The sequence below is a fragment of the Ochotona curzoniae genome, unplaced genomic scaffold (genome assembly GCF_017591425.1).
Source record: "Ochotona curzoniae isolate NIBS_2020 unplaced genomic scaffold, NIBS_Ocur_1.0 contig_523, whole genome shotgun sequence".
NCBI classification, from domain to species: domain Eukaryota; kingdom Metazoa; phylum Chordata; class Mammalia; order Lagomorpha; family Ochotonidae; genus Ochotona; species Ochotona curzoniae.
This window is the reverse complement of record NW_024466459.1, coordinates 9210419-9236231: the sequence shown is the minus strand read 5'-3', so window position 1 is coordinate 9236231 and position 25813 is coordinate 9210419. Positions and strand designations below refer to the sequence as shown.

The 25813-nt window shown below is 49.6% G+C and overlaps 2 protein-coding genes across 3 annotated transcripts in view; one reads left to right on the top strand and one right to left on the bottom strand.

The window, feature by feature from the left end:
• Positions 1-9485, bottom strand: part of RECQL5 (RecQ like helicase 5) — a 32932-nt gene extending 23447 nt beyond the window's left edge. Inside the window, exons 1-6 of the mRNA XM_040989670.1 lie at positions 9060-9485; positions 7010-7131; positions 4789-5307; positions 4209-4314; positions 3896-4007; positions 1239-1401 (exon numbers count right to left, since the gene is read on the bottom strand). Coding sequence (XP_040845604.1) covers positions 1239-1401; positions 3896-4007; positions 4209-4314; positions 4789-5307; positions 7010-7131; positions 9060-9189 — 1152 coding nt within the window. The 5' untranslated portion in view covers positions 9190-9485. The remainder of the gene's footprint in view (positions 1-1238; positions 1402-3895; positions 4008-4208; positions 4315-4788; positions 5308-7009; positions 7132-9059) is intronic.
• A 176-nt stretch (positions 9486-9661) lies between these two features.
• The window catches only part of LOC121162566 (SAP30 binding protein), a 33136-nt gene continuing 16984 nt past the window's right edge, over positions 9662-25813 (top strand). The window contains exons 1-3 of one of the 2 annotated variants that reach the window (XM_040989668.1): positions 9662-9815; positions 10709-10818; positions 13238-13285. In XM_040989668.1, the coding sequence (XP_040845602.1) occupies positions 9710-9815; positions 10709-10818; positions 13238-13285 (264 nt within the window). In that variant the 5' untranslated portion in view covers positions 9662-9709. The remainder of the gene's footprint in view (positions 9816-10708; positions 10819-13237; positions 13286-25813) is intronic. The other variant, XM_040989669.1, reaches the window with a different exon arrangement.

Sequence of the window (25813 nt, the reverse complement as noted above, 5' to 3'; positions counted from 1 at the left end):
TTTAACTAAATCAGTGTTTGTTTGGTTTTTTTTTTAAGATTTATTTATTTTTACTGGAAAGGCAGATGCACAAAGGAGGAGAGACAGAGGAAGATCTTCCGTCCGATGTAAATCAGTGATTCTTTAGCTGCATATTAAAATCAGCTAGGACTTGAGCTGGTACTGTAATACAGGATGCTGGCATTGCCGGGGATGGCTTAATCCACTATGCAATAATGCCAGCTCCAAATTTTGGATTTAATAAAATCTTTTATTTGGCCACACCATCAGGTTTTCTCATGAGCTCCAGCACATTTCTAACGGGGCCTTGGGGTGCTCTAGGCTGACACTCATTGATAGTTCGACCTATTGTTACCTTCTCTCTCATCCTCCTTGTCTTTGGGAATTTATATTTTTTATAACTTTTTTTTTTTTGCCCACAACATTATGCTCGCTCCAGGAGGGGGAACGGATTATCTCTGGATCACTCCACTTTCAACTAGAACAACTTCCTTGTCTGTTAACCTACGGAAGAGCCAGATTTCAGTGTTGAATGTGACAGCAAATAGCTGTCCATCCTCAGACATGTGCATTTTGTACAAATGATGACTCGTCCATCTAGAGATGCGCTTGCGAGCTGAGGATTTAGCGCTCACACGGCCCATCCCCACATTCTTCAGGAGTAGCAACTACAAAGACAATTAGCATTCCACCGATCTAATGGGCATTAACTTCCCGTCTGCATGAATCCCTGACTCCTAAGTGAGATGCAGCATCTCTTCCCACTCATGGTGGGTACTCTGGTTTCGTCCTGTGTGGAAGGCCTCATCACACCTGTCACTAAGCGATACTTTGCTGCCTTCTTCTGCACCTATAGTTTTCCATATAGTCAGTCAATCACATACACTTCCAAAACCTTCTCCCTTATGGGCTCATTTTTATTTTCACTTTATGTACAGTATCTCTCACTATAAAGAAATTTTTAATTTAGATTTAGTCAAGTATATTTCATTATAATTTCTGCTTGTAAAATCTTTTTTGTTAATATTTATTTTGACTGGATAGGCCACTTAACCAAATGCTTATAAAGAGAAAAGTCTAATCTATTTGGCTGCCCGCTATCTCCCCACACACCAATTCCCTCTTGCTAACCCTCCAGGCCCGGCACACCTGCCAGCTTCCGGAAGCCTGCTCTGGACTGGAACAAGCTGTACGAACTGAGGAGTAGCGAGTTCAGAAGAGAAGACTTCAGGACTTACCTGGAGCTTTGCTATTTCGTTTCTGATCAGGAAGCTGACTTGGTCCCTGTCACTCCTAGAGTAATAGAGACGGCACCAAGAAGGCTTCCCATCCCTGCCGGCACGGCCCGACTCCTGGTAGTAACCAGCCATGGACTTGGCAATATTCCAGTGGGCGACAAACCTGTAGGACCCAAAAGGCCAAGCAGCGTGAGATGCGGTGGAACATGGTCATGGGGCAGGGCTTGTTCCACAGCCACCAGGAACAGGAAGCCTGAAAACAGAAGCTGTTACAGCTTGAAATGGTTTGTATGTATCTCCACAGGGGCATTTGCTGGAAGCTTGGTCCTTACGGTCACAACTTTGTCAGCTAGTAGATTTAAGGAGGTAAGCAGAGAGGGCGTTTAGGTCACGGTTACCGCCCTCTGGAACAATGCAGCTCTCACAGGGTCAGGTTAGTTCTTGACAGAGCCAGTTTTTGGCTTTTTTTTTTAAATTTTTAAGATTTATCTTTCATTTTTACTGAAAAGTCAGATATATAGACAGGTGGAAAGTCAGACAAGAAGATCTTCCATCCATTGATCTACTCCCCAAGTGGCTGCAACAGCTGGAGCTGTGCCGATCCGAAGCCAGAATCCCAGAGCCTCTTCCGGGTCTCCCATGTGGGTGCAGGGTCCCAAGTGTTTGGGCCGTCCTGAATTGCTTTCCCAGGCCACAAGCAGGGAGCTGAATGTGAAGTGGAGCTGCCAGGATTAGAACTGGCACCCATATGGAATCCCTATGCCAGCAAGGCGAGGGCTTTAGCGACCAGGTCACTGCGCCAGGCCCAATAGAGCCAGTTTTGATCATCGTGCTTAGCTCCATCTGCATGCGGTCACCTCCTTTCTTCTTCACCACGTGGTTCTGACACAGCCAGTGGGGGCCCTAGGCATATGCCACCAGCACCACATTAGGTGGACTTTGCAATCCTCAGGCTTGTAAGCCAAGCAGACCTCTTTCCTTCATAAAATACTCAATCCACGGTATTTTGTTACAGCAGCACACAAAGGACGACAGACACACAGAGCTCAGGTAAGAAGGCTGCGGCCCTGGAGCCCAGCAGCAGTTACTCTGCCAAGGCACAGCTCAGCCTAGAGGCTGCAGGAGGAGTCCAAGCAATGCCGACTTCAAGAAAGAACACTGGGTCCCGTCACCGAGGAACTACACAACATAGACACTACTCTTATTTACTGCCTACAATCACCATTATGTGAGGTGGCCCATTTAAAAATGCACTTGAGATTTAGTTAAGAAAATTTGCTCAAGGTTACACAGCGAAGGATGGTAGAGCTAGGAACACCATCATGGTAGGAGCCTAACTTCCAAGCTGCTTCCTCCCAAGACACTGCAGTTAGACCCAGTGCAAAAGTTGGTAGAGAAGTCTGTGTCCTTTGAGATGTGGAAAGATGAACACTTCACATCCTGACTAGCTCAGGGTCACGGTGAGCCTCGACAAGACCATGCATGCCGAAGTGCGCCCAGTGCGGTAAGCCTAGTGGCTGAAGTCCTCACTGTGCACGCACCAGGATCCCATATAGGCGCTGCTTCATATCCCGGCTGCTCCACTTCCCTTCCAGTTCCTTGCTTGTGGTCTGGAAAAGCAGTAGAGGATGGCCCAAAGCCCTTGGGACCTTGCTCTCGCATGGGGGACCTGAAAAAAGATCCTGGCTCCTGGTTTGGATCAGGTCAGCTGCAGACATTATGGCCACTAGGACAGTGAACCAGTGGATGGAAGATCTTTATCTCTTTCTTTCTCTCCTTCTCCCTGAAGAGCTGAATTTGCAATAGAAATAGATACATTTTTTAAAAGATTTATTTATTTATTGGGAAGTCAGATATACAGAGAGGAGGAGAGACAGAGAGGAAGATCTTCCATCCGATGATTCACTCCCCAAGTGGCCGCAACGGCCGATGCTATGCCGATCCAAAGCCAGGATCCAGGAACTTCTTCCGGGTATCCCACACGGGTGCAGGGTCCCAAGTGTTTGGGCCGTTCTAGACTGCTTTCCCAGGCCATAAGCAGGGAGCTGGATGGGAAGTGGAGCTGCCGGGATTAGAACTGGCACCCATATGGGATCCCAGCATGTTCAAGGTGAGGACTTTAGTTGCTAGTCTACGCCACCAGGCCCAAAAATAGATAAATCTTAAAAAAAAAAATTCACAAGGCAGTGTTGTTGGTGTTCACTAGAGCAGAAGGCCACAGTGTGTAGCACAAGGCAGGACCACGGCCAGAGGAAAAAACTTCCCGGGAGTGTTAGGGTAGCGTTAGGAGGCCGGGATGCACCCCAACTCCTCCAGAGTCTCATCAGGTCCTAATGAGCAAGCAAGGGAAGTGAGTGAAGGTCTCTGCCTTCCCACAGGAAACAGTCCCGTTACTCTACCCCCTCCAGTGCTGCACCTGCCAGCAGGGCAGTGAGCAGGGCTCTGCCCCTTTCCTTGAGGACAGCAGAATGGTGCTACACGGACCCCTGGGAGCAGGCCACACAGCACTGTTAGCCTTCAGACTGTGTGTCAGGGAGGGACTGTCTCTGGGTGCCTCCTTCCTCCAGCCTGAAAGGAGCACTTGGACTTGATCCTTTGGGACAGACTGGCAGCCCACTCCAAGCCAGGCCCAGCTAGGAAGGTAAGGCAGAGCTTACCTGACATTGGCTTTGTCCACTCCCATCCCGAAACTGATGGTTGCAACAATGACAGGCACCTTCTCCTCCATCCACTCATTCTGTACCAACGTTCGATCAGATGCCTTCAGCCCTGGAGAAGGAATTAGCCATATTCAACCTCATTCGTGACTAGGATGCTTTTTAACAGATGCCAGTGAATCCCTTTAGCTCTGCCTGGGTACCTGAAGCAGATAATGGACGACCCGATCGTCCGGCTCTGTAAGGAACAATATAGCCCCCTCTGCCCCACAAGAAGCCCCCGGGAGAGATGAGGGGGCCCATGGGCCTTTACCTGCATGGTAAGCCTTGGCGTTCACACCCCGGCAACTGAGCTCCATGGCCAGCTGTTCACAGGCCTCCCTGGTCCGACAGTAGACAATGCCGCAGCCGGACAACGTCTGAATGGGGAGCACAGCGTGGAAAGGGTAGCACACTCAGCCCAAAGACATTCAAACCAGCTCAGAGCCCAATGTACTTAACTCCTCTGACTCCTCCCAGCGACCCTTGGGTGGGTTTGCAAGTAACAGTCAGCGGCCTGCCATCCACAGAAGGATCCCGAAGCAAGAAACCCTAGCAAGGAGAACCATGCCAAGAACCCAACAAGACAACTCTCTCTGTGCACAAGCTTTAAAAAGCCTAGCTAAGTGAACTAGGGGGAAAAAAGCTAAGGCCTTAGAAAATTAACTTCCAATTCAGTGCCACAAACAGCGCCGTTAGTTCCTCACCCCTATAAGGTACTGTAGACAGTGCCCTGGCCCCACTTCAGTTCCTCACCCCTGTATGGTGCCACAAACAGTGCCCTAGCCCCACCTCAGTGCTTCACCCCTGTACGGTGTGGCAGACAGTGCCCTGGCCCCACTGGAGTTCCTCACCCCTTTAACAGTCTTCTGTCCAAGAGCCTTGAGGCAGAAATCCCTCAGGTTTCCATAGGGATCAGAAATCAGTTCCTTAAACTGCACATCATAGAAGAGGTTAGCCCGGAAGCAGGGAGTCCTGAAGGTGGCAACCGGCTGCTTCAGGTGCAGGGCTGTAAACACATCATCTTGGACCTGTGGCGTGGCTGTTGCGGTCAGGGCCACACATGGGGTGTGTTCTAGGCGAGTGCGTAGGGCCCCCAGCCGCAGGTAGTCAGGACGAAAGTCGTGTCCCCACTGGGAAACACAATGAGCTTCGTCCACCACCAAGTAAGAGAGCAGGTTGCGTGACACGAGGGAGTTCAAGGTGGGCTGGAAGGAGGCAGAAGCTGCCATCTCCGGGGTGATGTACAGAAGCTTGGTCTGCGGCTTCTCCCGCGCTAGGTCAGAGAGCAGCTCCTTCCTCTCCTGTGCAGAGAGCTTCGAGTTCAGAGAACTCACTCGTATCTTTAGGGCCAGCAGGTGGTCCACTTGGTCCTGAGGGCAGACAGAAAAGAGGAAAGCCAAATTGGCTCTCAGGACTTGGTGGCAAATGTCACAGCGACTCCCTGGGGGACCGCCCAGGCAGGAACACTGCTGCCTTCCCTGTCTTTCATGTCTTCTCTTTGCACAGCAAGGAGGTGACCTGTCTGACAGGGCAGCCTCTGCAGTCAGACAGATCTGGATTTAACCCTGGCTCCGATCACGGCCACCTGCTCTCCGGATGCTGCCTTCCTCATTTCTTTTTAAGATTTTATGTTTAGGGCTTGGCACGGTAGCCTAGCAGCTAAGGTCCTCGCCTTGCATGCACCAGGATCCCATATCAGTGCCTATTCTATTTCTGGCAGCTCCGCTTCTCATCCAGCTCCCTGCTTATGGCCTGGGAAGACAGTGGAGGACGGCCCAAGGCCTTGGGACCCTGCACCCGCGTGGGAGACCCGAAAGAAGCTCCTAGCTCCTGGCTTTGGAATGGCTCAGCACCAGCCATTGCAGTCACTTGGGGAGTGAATTAGCAGATAGAAGATCTAACAAAACCAAATAAATAATAAAACAACAACAAAAAAAAAACAAAAAAAGAAAAAAGCTAATGAGAAAAAAATATATAACAAATAGAAGATCTTCCTCTGTCTTTCCTCCTCTCTGTATATGTGCCTTTCCAATAAAAAATCTTTAATAACAACGACAAGAAAGATTTTATGTTTATTTAAAAGGCAGAAGGCAGAACAGAGACAGGAAGAGAGATCTTCCATCCACTGGCTCACTCCCCTGACTGTTCCAATGACCAGAGCTGGGCCAGGAAAAAGCCGAGAGCTGGGAACTCCATCCTGGCCTTGCTCATGGGTGGCAGGGTCCCCTGGACTTGAGCTGTCATCCATTGCTTTCCCCGGCACATGAGCAGGGAGCCAAGTCGAAGCAGCGCAGCTGGGACTCAAGCCGGTGCTCCAACATGGGACACCAGTGTGCCAAGCAATGACTTAATCCACGGGGCCGGGCTGCGCCACAGTGCTGTGCCACAGTGCCAGCTTCCTTTGGCTATTCCTTAAACTCTGAGACTCCCTCCACTTTCTGCTATAGAATGGCTAACTACCCAGAAGGATTCCAAGAGGAATGAAATGAAACTTCAGATCTCAAAGATAAAAAATATGTATTTAAAGCAATTAACACAAATACTAAGCACCAACATCCACCAAGTATTACTGCCACACCCCATTCCTTGACTTTGTTGCTGGCAGGTGGCTCTCATCCACATGGCTCCCCTCCTCCAATTCCAATTCTGTCAGCCCATCTGAGGTCTTAAGTATAATCCCAACTGTTAGTTCATTTTTTTTTTTCATGTATCTGTGTCCTCATCAAAATAAAGCAAGGCACCTGGACTTCAAGTCAACATAGCTATCTGTCTCCTAACTCAACCCGGGGTGCAGGTGTGTGTCCACGTGAGCATGTGTGTGTACAGACACAGTACCAAAAAAGCGACATAGGATGGTGGGGACCCCAGCCATCACCACACTGAAGCTGCATCAACCGCCATCTGTGAATCCCTCCACATCTGGGTGATTCAGAAACCCAATATAGAAAACAAGATAGGCAAATCAGAGAAAGTAAGCGGCAGAAGACTAAAAAAAGCAGAAGTGAAATTTCCAGCCATCTGGAACCTTCGTGAACCCTCCTGGGCTGGTGTCTGCGTTGCTCCAAGCCTCACCTGAATCAAAGCAATGAGAGGAGAGACTACAACAGTGATGCCTTTGGCCAACAGGGCAGGCAGCTGATAGCAGAGGGATTTTCCTGCCCCTGTGGGCATGCACACAAATACATCCTTGTCACCTGCAAAAACACCAGAAGATATCTCAATGCTCCTGGAAAAATCTTTAATGGAAATACAGCAAAAGCACTTAGCAGACATTCTAGCATATGAATGAACTGGCTTAGTTACGCTCAATCCTGTCCCATCCTATCTATGGAACAAAGACATGGATCCAGGGAGACAGGGAGATGTGCACATACCACTTCTGCTAAAGGCCACAGGAACAAGGCTTTAAGGAGTCCGAGTCTGGGACTGGTACCATGGCCCAGTGGCTAAATCCTCACCTTGCATTCACCAGGATCCCACATGGGTGCAGGTGCCGGTTTGTGTCCCGGCTGCCCCACTTCCCCCCAGCTCCCAGCTTGTGGCCTGGGAAAGCAGTAAAGGAGTCCCAAAGTCAGGTGGGAGACCTGGAAGAAGCTCCTGGCTTCAAACTGGCTCGTCTTTAGTTGTTGCAGCCACTTGGGGAATGAATCAGTAGACAAAGATCTTTCTGTCTCCTTCTCTGTAATTCTCTCTTTCCAATAATAAATAAATCTTAAAAAAAAAAAGTCTAAATCTGGACCCGGTCCAGTAGCTTAGCTTAAAGTTCTCGCCTTGCACACGCCAGGATCCCATATGGGATCCAGTTCTAATCCCAGCAGCCCTGCTTCCCATCCAACTCCCTGCATGTGACCTGGGAAAGCAGTCAAGCACGGCCCAAACACTTGGGACACTGCACTCGTGTGGAAGACCCAGAAGAGTTTCCTGGCTCCTGGCTTCGGATCGGCGCAGCTCTGGCCATTGCTGTCTCTTGGGGAATGAATCAATGGATGGAAGATCTTCCTCTCTGACTTTCCTCCTCTCTATATATCTGACTTTCCAGTAAAAATTAAAAATCTTTTAAAAAATGTTTAAATCTGCTGGGGTATGGATGCTCAAATTAAACAGCCATGAAATAGAACCCTGCTAGACACACGTGTCGATAAGGAAGGACCTCACTTCGAGGCCTTTCTTTATAAATGTGTAAGTATTACAGTGCTATTTCCCTCTTGACAAACCCCATTTGTCACATTTCAAATGTAACTTTGGCTCTTGAGTTGGGCGTGATAGCTTAATTGGCTGATTCTCTACCCATAACCACTGGCACCCCACAGGGGCACCAGTTCATATTCTGACTCTTCTATTCCCATCCAGCTCTCTACTTGTAGCCTAAAAGAGCAGTGGAGGACAGCTCAGAGTCTTAGGATCCTGCACCTGCATGGGAGATCCAGAAAAAGCTCCTGCTTCAGACTGGCTGTCTTTCAGTCTGCTTTTCCAATAAAAATAAGTATATTTCAGCTCCTTCCTTCCCCATCTGTGACACAGGCCACCTGACCTTCACAAGTTGAATGACGGATGAGGGTACTACTGCCCCCAGCCCATCCCACCTGGCTTGGTGGTTAAGGTGTCAGGACGTTTGCTTTCCCTGTCACAGTGCTGGGCTTCAGGCACTAACTTTGCTTCCAATTAAAGTTTTCTGCCAACAGGCACTGTGGGAGGCAACTCAAGTATTTGGTTCCCTGGACCCCAGTGATCAGGTCCCGACCCCTGGCTTCAGCCTGGCCCACACACTGGGGGAAGGTGAACTCACAAATGGGAGATGTCTCAGCCTCACAAACTAATTTAAAAAAAATTCTAGAAACTGTTTTCTAAGACAAAATTGTAGGTGGCTCTGGTATGACATTTAAGGAACGCTAGCGGGGTGATTCTATGCTGTAGTTGTCAAGCTTCGGGTGACAAGTCCAGAAGTTTCTGGAAGCAGGTGTGGGGTCAAGGGTGGGGGAGTATGAAGGGTCGGGCGCCGACGCGGCCAGGAGTGGGGCGGGCGCGGTGGCGTTGCGAGCTAATAGTCCACTCGAGGCGCCGTCATCCGTTACGGGCGCCAGTTGGCGGAACACCGACAAGGCAGCGATTTGGAGAGCGTTACCTTTCACCACAGCCATGGTCGCGCTCTCCTGTAAAGGTGTCTTAAAAGAGTCAAACCCAAAGACCTTCTTCAACGTGCTCCGGACTCGCCGCTCAGGGTCCGAAGGGACGGAAGGCAGACGGGCGCTCATCGTGGCGAGAAGCGGCGGCCACAAACGAAGGCCCAGACGGTGACCGGCTGCCGCAAGCACCCTCCCTCCTCTCAGGAGAAACCTGCTCTGCGGCACTCAAGTAGGATTTTCAGGTTTAACGCTGCCGGTGCAGGGCCTCAAGCCATGCCTGGGCATCCCCGCTCTGACGCCGTCATTCAGATCACAGGGGTCTCCCAGATGTCCGGAGTGGGACACGGCCGGCGGGGGGCGGCCCAGGCGTGGCGGGCTTTTCCGAGTCGGGTTCTACGCCGAGAACCCTCAACTTCTGACAGTCGGAGTCGCCACACATCCTACTCAGGTGGAAAAAAAAAAAATCCCACCGTCGCACCATGATGACGTTTCAAGCTTGCGTGGGCGGGCCAGGAGTACTTCGTTCTGATTGGTTTTCAGCTTGGCGCGTCCTTCTCTTATCCGGAAGAAATGGCCTTTTCTTACGGAAGTCGGCAGCTTTGAGTCATAGGAGTGAGCCACACGGGGTTGGGGGCGGCGTGGGAAGAAGATGGCGGGGAAGAAGAATGTTCTCTCGTCTCTGGCAGTTTACGCGGAAGACTCTGAACCCGAGTCTGATGGCGAAGCGGGAGTCGAAGCGGTGGGCAGCGCGGCCGGTGAGTCCCGAGCGGGAAGCTGGGTGTTGGTCCGGGATGCTGCTGCCCGGCTCAGCGGGGCGGGAGGACCCCAAGTCGGGGACCCCGGAGACCCCCGAAGCGTGGCGGGAATCCCGGGTGAGTCAGAGCATCGGAGGCTTGGTAATAAGGAGACGCCGTTATTGTGCTTTATATTCTGAGACGGGAAGCCTCTGTATCGAGCTTGGTGCTGCCGGGCAGGAGATGGACAAAGGGGCGCGCTGTCCAGGGCGGCCGAATCCCCACCTGTTTCCTCCGGGCTTAATATTTGTAGGGGGAGAGCGATGAGTAGCACGGACGCGGAGGGTTAGAAAGCTTGTGTCCTGTCAAAATGAGTAACCGTTAATTATGAATTACAAGTCGTGTTGAAAAGCGGCTTGGAGAGTTTGAGAGTAACACTCAATTTCTCTGGTGGATTTCCGGTGAGACGTACCTTCTTCTTCTTTTTTTAAATCTGGTTTTAATTCGTCTTTCCTAAGTAGGAAAGGATTTTGTTGCTCGAGCGGGTGTGATCAGCACTCCCTTGGCGTGTCCATGCCAGAGGTGCTGTGCTGAGAACAGATGAAGGGACCAAAACAGGCCCTGTGGTGTGGGGGAAAACAGGCTGGCAAGTGCCGCTGTGGGAGTGGGAAAGTGTGAAAGAGCTCCACCAAGTGATCCGTAGGGAAGGGGAGCTTCCCTGAGCTTCATGCAGAATGAAAGCCTTAGAAACCATCTGAAACTCAGTGTTATTCTCTGTAACATGATTTCATCCACTGAGCTGGCAGACTCTGGTCCTAGGGCCACGCAGGTGAGATTCCAGGACGATGCTGGAAGTTCCTGGAAGGCTGCCTCATGTTTTCTCACCTGTGTCCCCCCGCCCCCCCAACCCCCAGAGGAGAAAGGTGGATTGGTGTCGGACGCCTACGGGGAGGACGACTTTTCTCGCCTAGGAGGAGATGAAGATGGCTACGAAGAAGAGGAGGATGAGAACAGCAAGCCGTCGGTAGGTCTGGCTCCCAGCCCGCAGGCTGCTCGGAACTTTTCTGAAGCACCCACAGTGTCCCGCTTTGAGGGCTCGCTTGTCCCACTCCCCTCTTGTTTGATGTCAGTTGAAGAAACTGGGCTGGCCATCAGTAGTTCTGTTTGAAAGTTAAATTTGCTTCATCTGAATCGTTTTTGCATTAACTTTAATTGAAATGTACAGGAAAAGCTGTGGGCTATTTCACCCAGCTATCAATGGGTGTTTTACGTTGGCTTTTTCTGTCTACACAATGTAGTCTGCCTCCACCCTAATTGGTGCATCACTTTTAACTGAAATCAACTCTGTATTATTTTTAATCCTGGTTGGGGCTCATTCGTCTTTCAATTTGCATTAAGGTAAGGAAGAAAAGTGACTGTTTTCATCTACTTCTTTCTTAACATTTTGCTTGGCAGTTTTTGCCAGGGTGCCCTCTGGTTTGTTTGTTTTTAAAGAGTTATTTAATTATTTATTTGAAAATCAGAGTTAGGGAACTCTTCCATCTGCTGGTTCACTCCTCAAAATGGCCACAGTGGCTAGGAGTGGGCCAGGCCGAAGCCAGGAGCCTCATTCAGGTCTTCATGTGGGTCTGGGTGCCCAAGCACCTGGGCCATCTTCCACTGCTTTCCCAGACACATTAGCAGGGAACTGGATGGAAAGTGGAGCAGCTGGGACTCGAACGCTGCTGCTACAGATGGCAGCTTAACTTGCTGTACCACCATACCAGCCCTTGTCCTTGATTCTTGGTTACAGATGTTGCCAGAAGTTTAATAAATGCTGGATAGGGAAGCTAGTGTCTTCACTAACAGAAAAAACAGTAGATACGCATTTACCTGCGCAGCAGGTGCCGAAACCTAGATGTGTGGAGGAAAAACAAGTAAATTTAGGCTGGTGCTTAGTCCAGAGATGTACCAGATTGAAGTTGGATATTGCGTTTGGCTATTTAGTGACAGTTTTCATTGATACATTTACTATATGCTTTTTGTCAGAAAATGTTGTTACATGTTTATGTATAAATCTTAGTGTTAAAATGCTTTCTAGTTTAAACAAGAAGAGTGTTTCGTATTTTATGCTCTTTTGGGAGCATGCCTCCAGCCCCTCTCATTATTGCAAATAATTCAGAGTTGACTAAAGTCGTTCAGAAAAGCTTTGCGGGTTTTCGTTTGTGACTTTTTCTCAAGTATGTACACATTGGCTTCATATCCATAACTCCCTGCTTTGATGTATTTGTGTAATCTATGTTTTTGAAATTTTTCAGTAATTGCTTTGCTTAGGATTTTCATTATATTTAAAGTTTTTATATTTTACTAAAATCCTTTCAGCAAATCCTAGTGTAGATGTTCTGAAATGTGATTGAGTTTAGCTGAGCTCCACCTTCTTATTTGGCACAGTTGCAGTTGATTTCATTTTAAGGAGGTGATGAAGATTGCACTTAAAATCTTTGACTGTGGCACTTCCAGGACACTTACATAGCAAAGGTGCTCAGATCGCTCAGGTGGTGCTTGTAGTAACATCAGGGTTCCTATATGATGATTGGGTTAAAGTGTTGCTTTGTTGAAAGTAAGTTTTGAAAGAAACCAGTTTTCCTAAGCATTTGGTCAAAGGCTGCTGTATGTTGGCAGTGTTGGGAAGTGGAGGTGACGGGGCTCTAGCTGACGGGGAGCTGGCCCAGCATCTGCTGTTTGACTTCACACGGTTGGTGAGGGATGGGCTCACAGTGCTGCCTTTCCTGCGTGGTGCTTTGTGTTAGGAGGGCTTCATCCAGCTAAGGAGGGTCAGTGGCAGTCCTGTGGACGCCAGACAGAACCTGCTCACCTGGGTCTCAGGACAGGCTGAGTATTATCCAGCAGTCCCACCTGCCTTGCTTGAACTAGTGGCTGTTATTGCACATGCTGCTGAGTTAAGGTGCCAGGACATAGTAGTGTGTGAGTCACAGTTCTTTGCTGTGGGATGATGTTGTGGCAGGTCCAGGTCTGATGCATCTGTGAATGTGAAAGGCAGGAGGAGTGGCAAGAGCATATGCCTGGTCTTCAGTGATGGGTATTTCCATGGAGACACTGCTTATTCGATCCTGTGACCTGGCCTTGCTCTTCTGAAGTGTGTTGTAATCTTGCTCCATGTTTATGTATGTGACTTAACTCCGGCGTTTTCGTTAATGTGGACCGTGACACCGCTAGACCAACTGTTGACTCTGAGCTGCTGCTCTTGTTTGGTTTTGCTCCCCTGAACACCTCCTTTTCCCCCTCTCTTCTCTCCAGTTCTGGGTCATGTGGTAGGGGAGGGACTTTTGGTGGGGTGACCCTCACTGGGTGAAGGGGCTGTTTGCTTCCGCCCTTAGCGGTGCATGTGAGGTTTCTCAGGCCCACCTCTTCAAGCTTAACCCTTTAAATTCTTTGTCTTGTAGGAAGATGACGAGTCAGAGACTGAGAAACCTGAGGCTGATGACCCGAAGGTATTTGGTGTCGCCTGTGGTGGGGTGGCTGGAGGCAAAAAAGGAGCTTAAACTTGAGAGCTCTGTTCCCATATCTGGTCAAGATCTTTTCCACTAACATTGTGTGGCCAAGTGGACCTTTTCTGGCATAAAACCAGCTTGACAAAGAACCTGGGCCCACCAGAATAGATGAAATCCTGAATTAGTCTCACTTCCAACCTTGTGACCTTGTAAGTTGGACCAAGAGTTCTTAGTCTAGTAAGCAACTTGCTTTCTACCCCCCGGGTGGTGGCTTGGTGGGGTCACTGGGTCAGACATGGAGATGTTTCTGGAATCAGGAAGACACAAGGTCCACCTTGTGTATGTGGGGGGTCTCTATAGACTTCTCGGAGGGTCTGGGAGACCTGTAGGAGGGCCATAAAGGGCCTGACTAAAGTGGGGCCACTTACCAGCTGTGGGATGACTCAGCCTAACCCTTGCCGTCCCAGGGGTGTGCCCTCCCACGCTGGTGCAAGCTGTGTATTGGTCTTTTCTGAAACAGCGTGGCCAACATTAGCCATGGTTTCCTCTAACACAGCCTCGTGCTTTCCACGATGACCCTTTGTGGTGATAGTGAGGGCCTTGTGTTGGTTGAGCTGTTGCCCTGTGCCCCTGTCACTAAAAATGGACCTTTTGAAGAATTGTTCTTTATGGCACATTTTTTTTTCCCTCAAAGAGAAAGGCTAATTTCATTACCCTGGACTTGGAAACTAGGGAACAAGTTTCGTAATTAAGAACTGCCTTGAAGTAAGTTCACGCCTCCAAGGTGACCTGGTAGGATTTAAGGAAATACTGTCTGATTTCCTAAAGCAGTAGTATACCCAGAAAACAGAGTGAGTTATTCTGTATGAACTGGTTCTGTAGTGAGATGGACTTGTGTGCAGCCATTGCGATAAATCCCTGAGGGGCTGTGGGTGATACAAACAAGGAAAGTTTTGGATCAGCATGCAGGACAGAAAAACATGAACCGCAGAAGTTGAGCGCAGGCCGCTCTGCTGAGGGAGGCACGCAGAGGGTGGACTGGTGCGAGCCTCACTACTAGAGGACGTGGGCAGTCCCAAGTGCTGGGCCAGTGCTGGCAGCAGAGCTCTGCTCAAGTTTCAGGTGGCAGTGGTCTCAGGGACCAGCAGGGACAGTCTTCTGTTACAGGACTTTGGGCGGACAGGCCTCAGAGCCTGCGCATAAAAGCAAGCCGGGGTGGTCCGATGAGGGTGGGAGGAGGCTCTGCTGGAGCTGTTTGTGCCATAGTGGCTTTTGCCGAAAGCTCAAAGGCCTCCTGGGGAAGTTGGCAGGAGAGCAGGGTATAAACCTTTACCCGTCACTTCTCAAGTACTGTGGTTCAGCCAGCAGGTCCGCAGCAATGCCATGCCTCCTGGGGATGGGGAGACCATGTGGATAAGACACAGGCTTGACTGCTTTGGGGAGCAGTTAGTCAAGAACAGCAGGTGTGCATGCGTGGCACAGTGGGGAGGTGGTGAGCATGCCCGTGCCTCCCCTTCCCTATCCCATATTAAGGTCGGGCTACCTGTCATTTTAGACTTGTTGCTTGACGGATGGCCTTCTGTGCCTCATTCGGTCATTTGAGGGTTGAGTCTTGGAGCAGAATAAGATTTTTTCTCCTCTTACTAGGGAGCCCTCAGTGTTACTTGACTTAGTTCTCTTAGAGTGTGGATGGGGAGGGCTTTTCCCAACGTGGCTGTCCTGCTGTGCCCAGGGCTGCCAGTGGCCCCCCACCCGGATCTCATGCCCTCTTCAGTAATGAGATGACCCCAGGAGGGGCATCTGGATACCTCTGTCTTGGCCCTGGCCCTGACATCCGCCTGCAACTATGGCAGAATGCCTGCAGGCAGCAACCTGTACTCACACCCAGAACTTTCTGATATATTCAAGTCTTGTTTTAATTGATATTTACTAGACCTTTTTGGTTTGCATTCTAAACTTTTATTTAAAATATTTCTACATTAAATTTCTGAAGGTCTTTGGCTTTTGTTTTGAGGAATTACTTGTTGAATTGAAAGAGTTACAGAGAAACAAAGTGGCTTTCACATTGGCTGGTTCACCTCTGAAATAGCTGCCATGGCTACAGCTAGGCCTTGCCAAAGCCAAAAGTCAGGAGCTTCTTCTGGGTCTCCCACATGGATGCAGGGACCCAAGCACTTGGGCCACCCCCCTCTGCTTTCTCAGGCATCGCAGCAGGGAGGAGGAGCACCTGGAATATGAAGCAGCCTTCCTGGGGGATACCCACGCCACACACCCACAATACTGCTCTCCAGGTTTCTAAAGATTGAGAGATCTCCTGTCTGCTAATTCACCCTCCAGATGTCCTCCAAGCTGGGGTTGCACCAGATTGAAAAGGGAGCTAGGTCTCACCTGTGGGAGGCAGGGAGCCCAGCTGAGCAGTCACATGTTACCTGCCAGTTAGCAGGAAGCGGAGCTCCACAAGACCCTTCCTGTGTCATGTTACCAAGTGGGTGCTGTCATAACTGTCGTTTCCAGTAGATGGCAGTCTCTTTACTTTGATATTTGTTATTTTCCAAATGCTTTGCTTGATTGCTTTATTTATTTAATTTAAGATTTACTTACTTGAAAGGTAGAGTTTACAGTGAAATATAGACAAGGTCTTCCATCCACTGGTTCATTCCCAAGTGGCTGTAACAGTCAGAGCTGAGCTCATACAAAGCTGGGAACAAGCAGCTTCTCTCCAGGCTTCCAAATAGGTGTAGAGCCCAAAGACTTCAACCATTCTCTGCTACCTTCGCAGGCCATAAGCAGAGGGCTGAATCAGAAATAAAGTAGGGACCAGCACAATAGCGTAATGGTTAAGGTCCTCTCCTTGAACACGCCAGGATCCCATATGGGTGCCGGTTCTAATCCTGGCAGCTCCACATCCCATCCAGCTCTCTGCTTGTGCCCTGGGAAAGCAGTCGAGGACGGCCCAAAGCCTTGGGACCCTGCACCCGCGTGGGAGACCTGGAAAAAGCTCTCGGCTCCTGGCTTCAGATCGGCGCAGCACTGGCCGTTGCGCTCACTTGGAAATGAATCATTGGACGGAAGATCTTCCTCTCTGTCTCTCCTCCTCTCTGTGCATCTGACTTTCCAATAAAATAAATAAATCTTTAAAAAAAAAAAAAAAAGAAAAAGAAGTGAAGTAGCCGGAACATGAACCGGTCGGTGTCCATATGGGATCGCACCACAGGGCAGAGGATTAGCTTGATAAGCTACTGTGTCGGCCTGCAATGCTTTGGTTTCTTCATGCAGTTTAAAAATGAAATCTCAAGGAACTTTTATTCATTTTGATTTTGCCTGTTTATATTTACTATGTGAAAAGTTAAGACTGACGTAGGACGAGCATTTTGTAGCACAGCAGGTTTCATGTGAGTGACCAGGACTCAAGGCCATCTTCCGCTGCTTTCCCGGGTGCAACAGCAGGAGCTGGATTGGAGGTGAATCAGCTGGGACTTGAAAGAACAGTTATGTGGGGTTCCAGTGTTGCACGTGGTAGCTTAAACCTCAGTGCCAGCAGGTTGGCCCAGAGTTTTTATTTATTTGCTTAATTTGAAAAGCAGAGAGACAGAGAGATCTTCTTTGCATTTACTTCCCACATGTCCACCAAATTCAGTACTGGACAGGCCAAAGCCAGGAGCCTGGAATTGAACCCAGATCTCCCATCTGATGGGGGCCCAAATAGTGCACCCCAGGGTGTACATACTCACAGGAAGTGGAGTAGAGAGTGGAGCCGAGCCTTGAACGAGACACTCTGTTCCAGAAGCAGCAGGTTAATTCCCCTCACTGGTGCCTCCTGCAAGGGTCAGCCATTTGTACTGTGATGCAGAGTAAAATCGGCTCTTCAGAAAGAATGATGATGATGATGGTGGTGAGTATACGGTGACTCCTGCTACAGTGTTGCCTGCTTCAGTTTGTTCACAAGGTCTGCAGCTGACACATCATTGCTTACAGAAGGCAGGTTTTACAGAGAGAGAAATCTTCCATCTGCTGGTTCATACCCTCAGTGGCTGGAGCGGAGCTGAGCCAAAGCCAAGAGCTTCTTTCCAGGATTCCCGCATGTGTGCAGAGTTCTGAGGTCTTGGATCATCCTCCACTGCTTTCCCAGGGCATAAGCAGGAAACTGGACTAGAACGGCCCCTTGTGGAATACTGGTGCTGCAAGAGGAGAATTCGCTTATCATGCTACCATGTCAGCCCCCTCTTTTTTTTTAAAGAATTTATTTATTTGAGAGGCAGAATGACAGAGAAGGAAAGGAGACACGAGTCCACTCCCCAAAGGCCAAAGCTAGGCCTGACTGAAGCCGGGATCCAGGAACTTTATCTGGCTCTCCAACAGGAGTGGCTATCATCTGCTACCTCCAGTTCATTAGCCGGAAATTGGATGGGAAGCAGAGCAGCCAAGACTTGAACTAACTGTGCCACAATGCTGCCCCGATAAGAACAGCTTTGATCTTATGAAGCCCTAGAAGTCCACAGGCCAACTTTGAGAACTAATGTTCTTCAACTGTAATTGTGTGCTGATAATATCAGTAGCTTGATTACTTTTTATTTCTCTGCAAGCATCCGTGGAGTTGTTACCCTCACTGAGTCTTGAACTGTGTTGGCACAGTAAAATAAATATGCAGAATAAGACAGTTTGATCCAGCAAAGAGTAGAGAAACCAAAGGTCTGGAGTCAGATCTGGGTTTGAACTTCAGGGCTGCTTGGGGGCAGTTCCTTAGCCTTGAGTTTCTCTCATTCAGAAAGCAGGCATCATAATACAGTTTGCTAAGTGAAAGTTGGTTGGCTTAAAAAAGAAAAAATAGAAAGTTGTTGGGATAATAGCATCTGAGGACCCAGCACGGTAGCCTAGCAGCTAAAGTCCTTGTCTTGAACGCACCAGGATCCCATATGGGCGCCAGTTCTAATCCCAGCACCCCTGCTTCCCACATAGATCCCTGCTTGTGGCCTGGGAAAGCAGTCGAGGATGGCCCAAAGCATTGGGAACCTGCACCCGAGTGGGAGACCCGGAAGAGTCTCCTGGCTCCTGACTTTGGCTCAGCTCCAGCACTGGCCATTGCAGTCACTTGGGGAGTGAATGGTTGGACAGAGGATATTTCTCTCTGTCTCTCCTCCTGTCTATATCTGACTTGCAATAAAAATAAATAAACCTTGCCCAAAAAAATAGCATCTGATATGTCCAGCAGTGCTAGTAGCAACTAGCACTACCAGTACTTCATTGGCTTAGCTACCAGAGGTCATGCCATGTGTGCTTGGGAACAGTGAATTCTAACTTTCAATCTAGAATTGCTTAGAGAGCAGCAGACCTAAAGGTGAGAGTGGACCCACACCACATCTTGTGATAAATAGGTAAACAGGTAAAGAGAGCCTGGCGTTTGCTGTAGCCGTTACAGTGTTGTTTGGGTGGCCGGGCAGTGATGTTATATGCTAGGCCTCCTCCTGTGTTGCTGGCAACCCATATAGATGCTAGTTCGTGTCCTAACTGCTCCACTTAGAATTCAGCTTCTTGCTTATGGCCTTGGGCCCCTACCCACACAAAAGACCTAGGGGAAGGCTTCTAGTTTGGGATCAGCTCAATTCTGGCCATTTTGGCCACATGGGGGGAATGAACCAGTGGATGGAAGATCTGTTTTTTCTTTGTAACTCTGCCTTTCAAATAAAATTTAAAAGATGTTTCTTGGGGGTGTCTGTACCTTATATTTGAGTGCCAGGGTTCAAGTCTCTGCTTCTGTTTTCAGACTGCTGCTGCTGTGTACCCGGGGAGGCAGCAGACGAAGGCACAGGGACCTGAGGTCTTGCCAGTCCAGGCTCCTGGCTTCAGCCCAACTCATCCATGGCTATCAGGGACATTCAAAGGGTGGCCCAGCAGGTGAATAACCTCTGGCCAGATGTAGCAGGCTCTGCCTTTCAAGTTAAATGAAATTAGTTATTTGTCTTTTTTTTTTTTTTCCCCTAAAAGAAGCTGAAGATGTTGAGGGATTGGGAAGAGCAGATCATTAAATTCTGTGTTAGGAAGTCTGGAAAGGAAGGCGGCGGCCAGTGCAGGCATTGCTGTTAGCTGCGAGCTGGCCTTCGCAGAGGAGAGCAGAAAGCGGATGGAGCTGCCTCAGGAAGTAGTGGGTAGCTCCTGTTTGTAGAGGAAGGTTGTCAGAAACCATGTGCGGGGATGTCCTTAAGGAAACTTGAGAGGGGCATGTGATTGGCCTAGCCGGTCATGCTGGTTGGAATGCCTGGCTCCCATTTGGGAGTGTCTGGGTTTGAATTCCAGTTGTGTTCTCTGGGAGGCAGCAGGTGATGGGTCAAGGATTTGGGTCCCTGCCATCTGTGTGGGAGACCTGGATTGAGTTCCTGGATCCCAGCATTTGTGGTGTGAACCAAATATCTGTCTATCCATCTCAAATAAACAAATACAAAAGCATGTAAATAGAGAAGCATTCCCTAAGAATTAGGGGGTTGAGGTTGGACTAAACCCTCTAAGGAGTTCCCTGATAGGTGAGCAAAATTGAGTATTCTCGAAGTTTGCTTGCTGACTTAGAGAAGCACAAGACAGACTGAAATTGCCCAAAGTTTTATTACATGCTGTTTGGAGTTACCTGTGGGTGCACAGTTCCTACTTTGGGGGTCTGAGTATAAGGTTAGGCCCCAGACCTGCCTGTGGCGGCATCCTCGGTCCTGGCCAGTGGTCCAGGAATGGGGCTTTGCAGCGTACCTGCTGCTTGGGAGCGGGGTGAGCTCTCTGCCTGAACCTGAACCCTTTGGCATGCTGGTTCCCTAATGTCTTTCTCTTCAGGCAGCTGACCTTCGTGTGTTCTGATTGCTCAACAGAAGGTGGCACTGCTGTCCTAGAGGTCACGTGAGCGATGGCAGTGCTTCAGCGCGCCTGGCAGCCTTGGTGTCTCTTCCATCTGTTTACCCTTGGCGCATGAACCTTTTTCACCACTTGCTTTGTCTTTGTTTTACCCCAGTTACCCTCAGTTGTATTATCCTGCTTATTTTTTTCTCCACTCCTCAGTTCCTGTGGATGAAGGTATTTCCACTCAGTAGTTGTCCCTGGCACACCCTTCCTTTAAAAACAAACATGGGGCCTGCTGACCTGGAGTGAGAAAGATGGAGCGGCCCAGAGCCAGCTCTCACTGGGAGGGGCTGGGATTGTCAGCTCCCTGAAGTGGTGTGGTCCAGGCGCAGTTCTAGGAGGATAATCCCTCTGGGCGGGAAGCAACCATCTGTACAAACAAAGCCGAGTCTCCACAGGGAAGTCCTAGAGCATTTTTTAGAAAGGTGTGTTAGCCCCACTGAAGTAAAAGAAAACATTTCATTTTTTAATATTTAGAGTCCAAAACTAGTGCTAGTGCTGAGTGTGGAGCTCACCACTGGGTCTCAGCCTCGTAGTGAGAAGACCTGGGTTACCACATGGCCCAGCATCCCTGCAGGTGTGGGTTCACTGGCACGTAAGCCACACCACTTTGCAACACGAGGTGATGTTTGGAAAGTGCTTTTCACAGGATAGAATACAGTTGTTGCAGAGTGCTCAAGCTGATGGGGTAACACAATCTGCTGAGATGCCCTTTCCCTCAGGCACAGGAGGCTACATCTTTTCAGCTGATAAACAAGGGCTCAAAATACTATTATGTCCTCACAGTGCAGCAGCCCCTTAAAAAAATAATAGAAGTTTGTGTGTGATATCTGACAAGTATTGCCACATCAGGGCTGATGTTAGGTACAGTGAGCTAAACCATTGCTTGCAATGCTGGAATCCCATTTGAGTTTTGGTTTTGAATCCTGACTGCTCCACTTCTGACCCAGCTCCTTGTTGATGCATCTGGAGAGCAGCAGCAGATACCCAAGTTTGAGCACTGGCCACCCACGTAGGAATCCTGGATGGGACATGTTGGGGCCATTTAGGGAGTGGGGAAAAAAAAAAAAACCCAGCAGTTGAAATATGTTTTTTCTCTCCCTTTCTCTGTAACTGCCTTTCAAATAAATAAATAATCATTTAAAAATATTTTTTTAAAATGCCACATTGCCCATGAAGCCTTTGGATATCCTGTGTCACTTTTGAGAATTTGCCTTGATGCCCAGTTTAGGAACTGCCTTGGTAGATTGTTTTTGAGTCATAGGGGTTAATTTAATCCTCACTTCTCTGGCTCTGGGGCCCAGCTCAGCTGGATGGGACTGCCTCCAGTGGCTGTCCTTCCTGCTGAAGATGCCCAGTTTCCCAGTTATCGTGTGTCATGTTTTTGAGAGAGAGACAGAGACCTCTGCTCTGAACCGCTTACAGGAGTTGGGACTGGAGCAGACAGAAGGGAGGAGTCGAGAACTCATCCAGGGTCTCCCATGTAGGTGTTTGAAGCTCAGGTTCTTGAGCCATCTGCTCAAGACCCAGGCATCCAGGAAGAAATGTGGGCCTCCCAAAGGACATTTTTTTTCCTTTAAAAATTTCTTTATTTTTGGGCCCAATAGTGTGGCCTAGTGGCTAAAATCCTTGCCTTGAATGTGCTGGGATCCCATATGGGCGCCAGTTCTAATCCTGGCAGCTCTACTTCCCATCCAGCTCCCTGCTTGTGGCCTGGGAAAGCAGTGGAGGACGGCCCAAAGCTTTGGGACCCTGTACCTGATCAGGAGACCTGGAAGAAGTTCCTGGCTCCTGGCTTCAGATTGGCTCAGCACCAGCCGATGCAGTCACTTAGGGAGTGAACCATTGGACGGAAGATCTTCCTGTCTGTCTTCCTCCTCTCTGTATATCTGACTTAAAAAAAAAAAAAAGATTTCTTTATTTTTATTATTTGGAAGGATCACAGGGAAGGCAAGAGAGATCCTCCATCTACTGTTCACTCCTCAAATGGCCAGAATAGCTGGAGCTGGGTGGGTTCAAAGCCAGGAGCCTCCCCCAGGTCTCCCTTGTGGACATGGGGGTCCAAACACTTGGGTCATCTTTTTCTGCCTTCCCAGGTATGCTAGCAAGGAGCTGAATCAGAAGTGGTGCAGCCAGGACTTGAACCAGGGTCCATATGGGATGCCAGAACTATAGGCAGTAGCCCAACTCGCTGTGCGACAACACTGGCTCCCAGAGGACCTTGTAACTGCTACACCAACCCCATGTGTGCTCAGTGGCTGGGAGTCTAGGTGAGGGGTCTGTGTTGAGCGAGACTGGCTGGGTACTCCCTTCACTCCAACCCCCTCCCACTGCTCAGCATCATTTTTGGTCTTTGCAGTGTTAAAATGCCAACCAAGTTTGTTTCAATCTTCAGTGTATGCTGGTCTGTGATTTTAACAGTATGAAAGAAATGCAGAATTTCAGACTAAATGCTTGAAAGATTATATGGTCTGTGAGTTACATCTCCATAAAGCTGCTGTATGAGAACAGTTAGCCTCCTCCATATTCCAAATGGGGACTTAAAAGAAAAAAAAAAAAACATTGAGATTCTCAGCCTGTGTTGTACCAGCAATGCTTCTCACACCCTTGCTTGCTCTTTGTTTTCTTCAGCTGTGCAGATGAAAGCCAGAGCTAGTACAGCTTTGCAGCAAAAATCCGAGTGGGCGTTTCAAGTTATAATGAAACACTAGTGTACAGTTTCCATCCAACAAGCTTCTCTATTGGGCAGGAGATGACTGTTCTTCACCCAGGTCAGAAGTATCCCACCCTTTATGGCTCGGCTCTCATTGGAAGTACACATGGTTGTTCACCTAGGTGAGAAGATTTGGTGGCATCTGTTCCCCGAGTCTCCAGGAAGTACAGGCTAAGGACAGGGGTGGTGCTGGTGGACACAGAAGGTGTGACTGAGACCTCAGGACTGGGTCTTCTTCCATTGAGGTCAACTTAGACATCACTCACTGGACAGTGTGGTCTCTAAAATCATCGTAGCCAGCAGCTGGCAAATATGGCATGTCCTCTGCCAGCATACAGCAATGCTACAAGAAGCAAGGAAGGACAGGAACTGAGAGAGAGATACAAGATTTAAGATTGATAGTGGGGACCAGGGGACTCGACTCACTCTGAGGCGAGTGAGTTGCTCCAGACACCAGTTTTATTAGATGTCTTCCAAAATGTCATTTCAAAGATCTGAGAGACTTGTTAAAAGAAAAAGGGGGCGGGGGAGCTCACAGAAACAGTATAATATAATTAGCAGGGTCTTAGTTTTTATCCTTACGGTGCCAGGCACTTGGGGTGCAGGTGGTCAACCTTCCCCTCATCCTTAGTCAACCACGAAGGCTCCCTGGGCACCCTGGCCAAAACGCAGGTCTTGCAGATGTTCATCAGCACCTTTACCAGGCAGTTGGCCAGCTCAGAGTTTGGGAGTTCCCATGCAGCCGATAAGGTTGCTGTGGTAGCCCTGTGAGAAAAGAGTGTCCAGCTCTGAGAAGACAAGAGGCCTCACACCTGCTTGCCACGGCCCACTTTCTAGCCCTAAGCATGCTGAACTACAAAGAATGCCAGACAGTCCCCTTCACAGATTGCACACCCACTGTACCCTGTGACCTGTTGGAAGTCATTCCTGGAGAGAGGTATTTCCTCCTGCCCTTGGCTGAGTTACGTGGTGGTTTAACCAATGGCGTCATAGAAGCTGTTACTGTTTCCCTGGGTTTGAGGTGCAGAGTCAGGATGAAGTTCCAACATTGCCATGTGCTGAGCACAAGTCACTTCACTATATTTACCTCAATTTTCCCTTCTACAAAATGAAAATGTCTGCCTTGTAGAGGTTTTGTTAGACCTGAATAATACATACCTGCTTTTGTGAGTTCTGTATTTAGGATGTGGAAGGAAGATGGGCTGACAGGGAGAGAACGCACTTGGTCCCTCCATCTCAGTTTTATGATTCCACCTGCCCCTCATGTCCCCTCGTGTCCCCAGATCCTAATTGTAATCAGGCTGATTCAAGAGGGGAGAATACAGCATGATTCACCCAAGACCAGAAAAGGAAATGGCCCTTGGCCATTGCTGATTTGTGAGCCACCTGATGTGGCCTTTAAACTGTTGGGAAATGGCCAAGCCTACCTGACGTTTGGCACTTCCTGCTCTCACGTGGTGAAGGCCTCAAGTAGATCCTCTTGATCCCTAGGGTGCTGGTGTAGAATTTCCTGAAGTGGACCTCCTGAGGACTGCCACCCCAGCTAGGGCCTTAGGGACCTGCCTGAGTACCCAGGAGACCTGATCTAAGCCACAGGTAGACAAATGGTATAGTCTGCAAAGTCACACTTCCAACCCATGTTCTTGGTTCTACCGCCTTTCAAAGAAGGCTTACTGGTGGAAACCCTGACTGTTGGAGCTTGTGATCTCATGCAGGGAGGAAAAGCCAACCATTATTCTCCTCTGACCCCTCCTCTTGGCTCTGCTGCATTGCCGAAGGGGCCTTCCTGACTGCAGTTGCTTCATGGAGAACTGAGGCTGAGGCTCGCAGGAGCCCCACCCCTCCTGGTGGTCCTGCAGCTGCATGCCCCATACGTCCATACCCCTGTCTTCCCTGCAAGCCCCAACACACCTCCTGCCTTCCCCGCCAAATGCCAGGGATTGCTCACCAGGGCGTGGCTGAGCCCCTCCTGCCCAACCGGGACGCAGCTTTTTGAAATTATATGATGCAGAAAATGCCTGGGCTGGGGAGTCTAGCACTCACCCCATGGTTCTGTTCGCCTTGAAATGCTGCTCTGTGGTTTTTGAGTTCCGTAGGATGTTGCTCATCTCTAGTCCTAACGTTGGAGTGAGGTGAATGCCTTCCTGGTCACGCCATGGACGTACTGGCTTTCCTCGATCCCTCAGGAAGACCAGCTCCCCTTTGGCAGGACGAAAGTGACAGCCAGGCCTGCACTACCCTGCCTCCTCCTGGCTTTAACACATCTCAGATGCGCTTGCTAGTGTGAGCCCTTGCAGGCCGAACAAGGCTTTCGTAACTGGATGACCGTGTGGCGAGGAGTGTCTCAGCCTTCCCTGTGTGGGTCAGCCTCCCAGGGCTGTCTGCCGGTTTGTCCTTTTCTGTGTCCTGGCCCCCTCCACCCTCCGAGTCTGTCCACTCGCAGCAAGGAGATCCAGTTCTTGGAAGAATCCCTGAGAGCAGAATCTGCCCTGGCCCCTCTGCCACAGTCCTGCTATGAGGCGGCCTGTCGGGGCAGACACTGTCCGCCCTGGCTGGGGCGAGACAGTGGAGTGGCCTCTCGAGGGAGTGAGTCCAACATAGATGACATTCAGCATGGTCAAACAACAAAATCTGCCCTTTGCAGGTGTCCGCCCAGCCCACGGGGGTGTTTGCTGAGGTCTGGAGGGCAATAGGTGTCCCTGTGGCAGCCCCGGAACAGTGCCAAGCTGCTGGGCCCTGGTTCTGACTACATTTTTGAAATGGAGAAAGGAACGTTTCCTTACCCCTCCCTGCCTTTCCTTCAGTCGCAGGGCCAGTGCTCGCTGGACTTGGTTTGTCTTGGCAGGCTCCCCTTTAACCCTTCCCGCAGGAACCTCTGAGCGGGGCAGCCGGCCTTCCCAGCCCCGGCTGTCTGGCAGCGCAGGCCGTTCTCGTGCGTC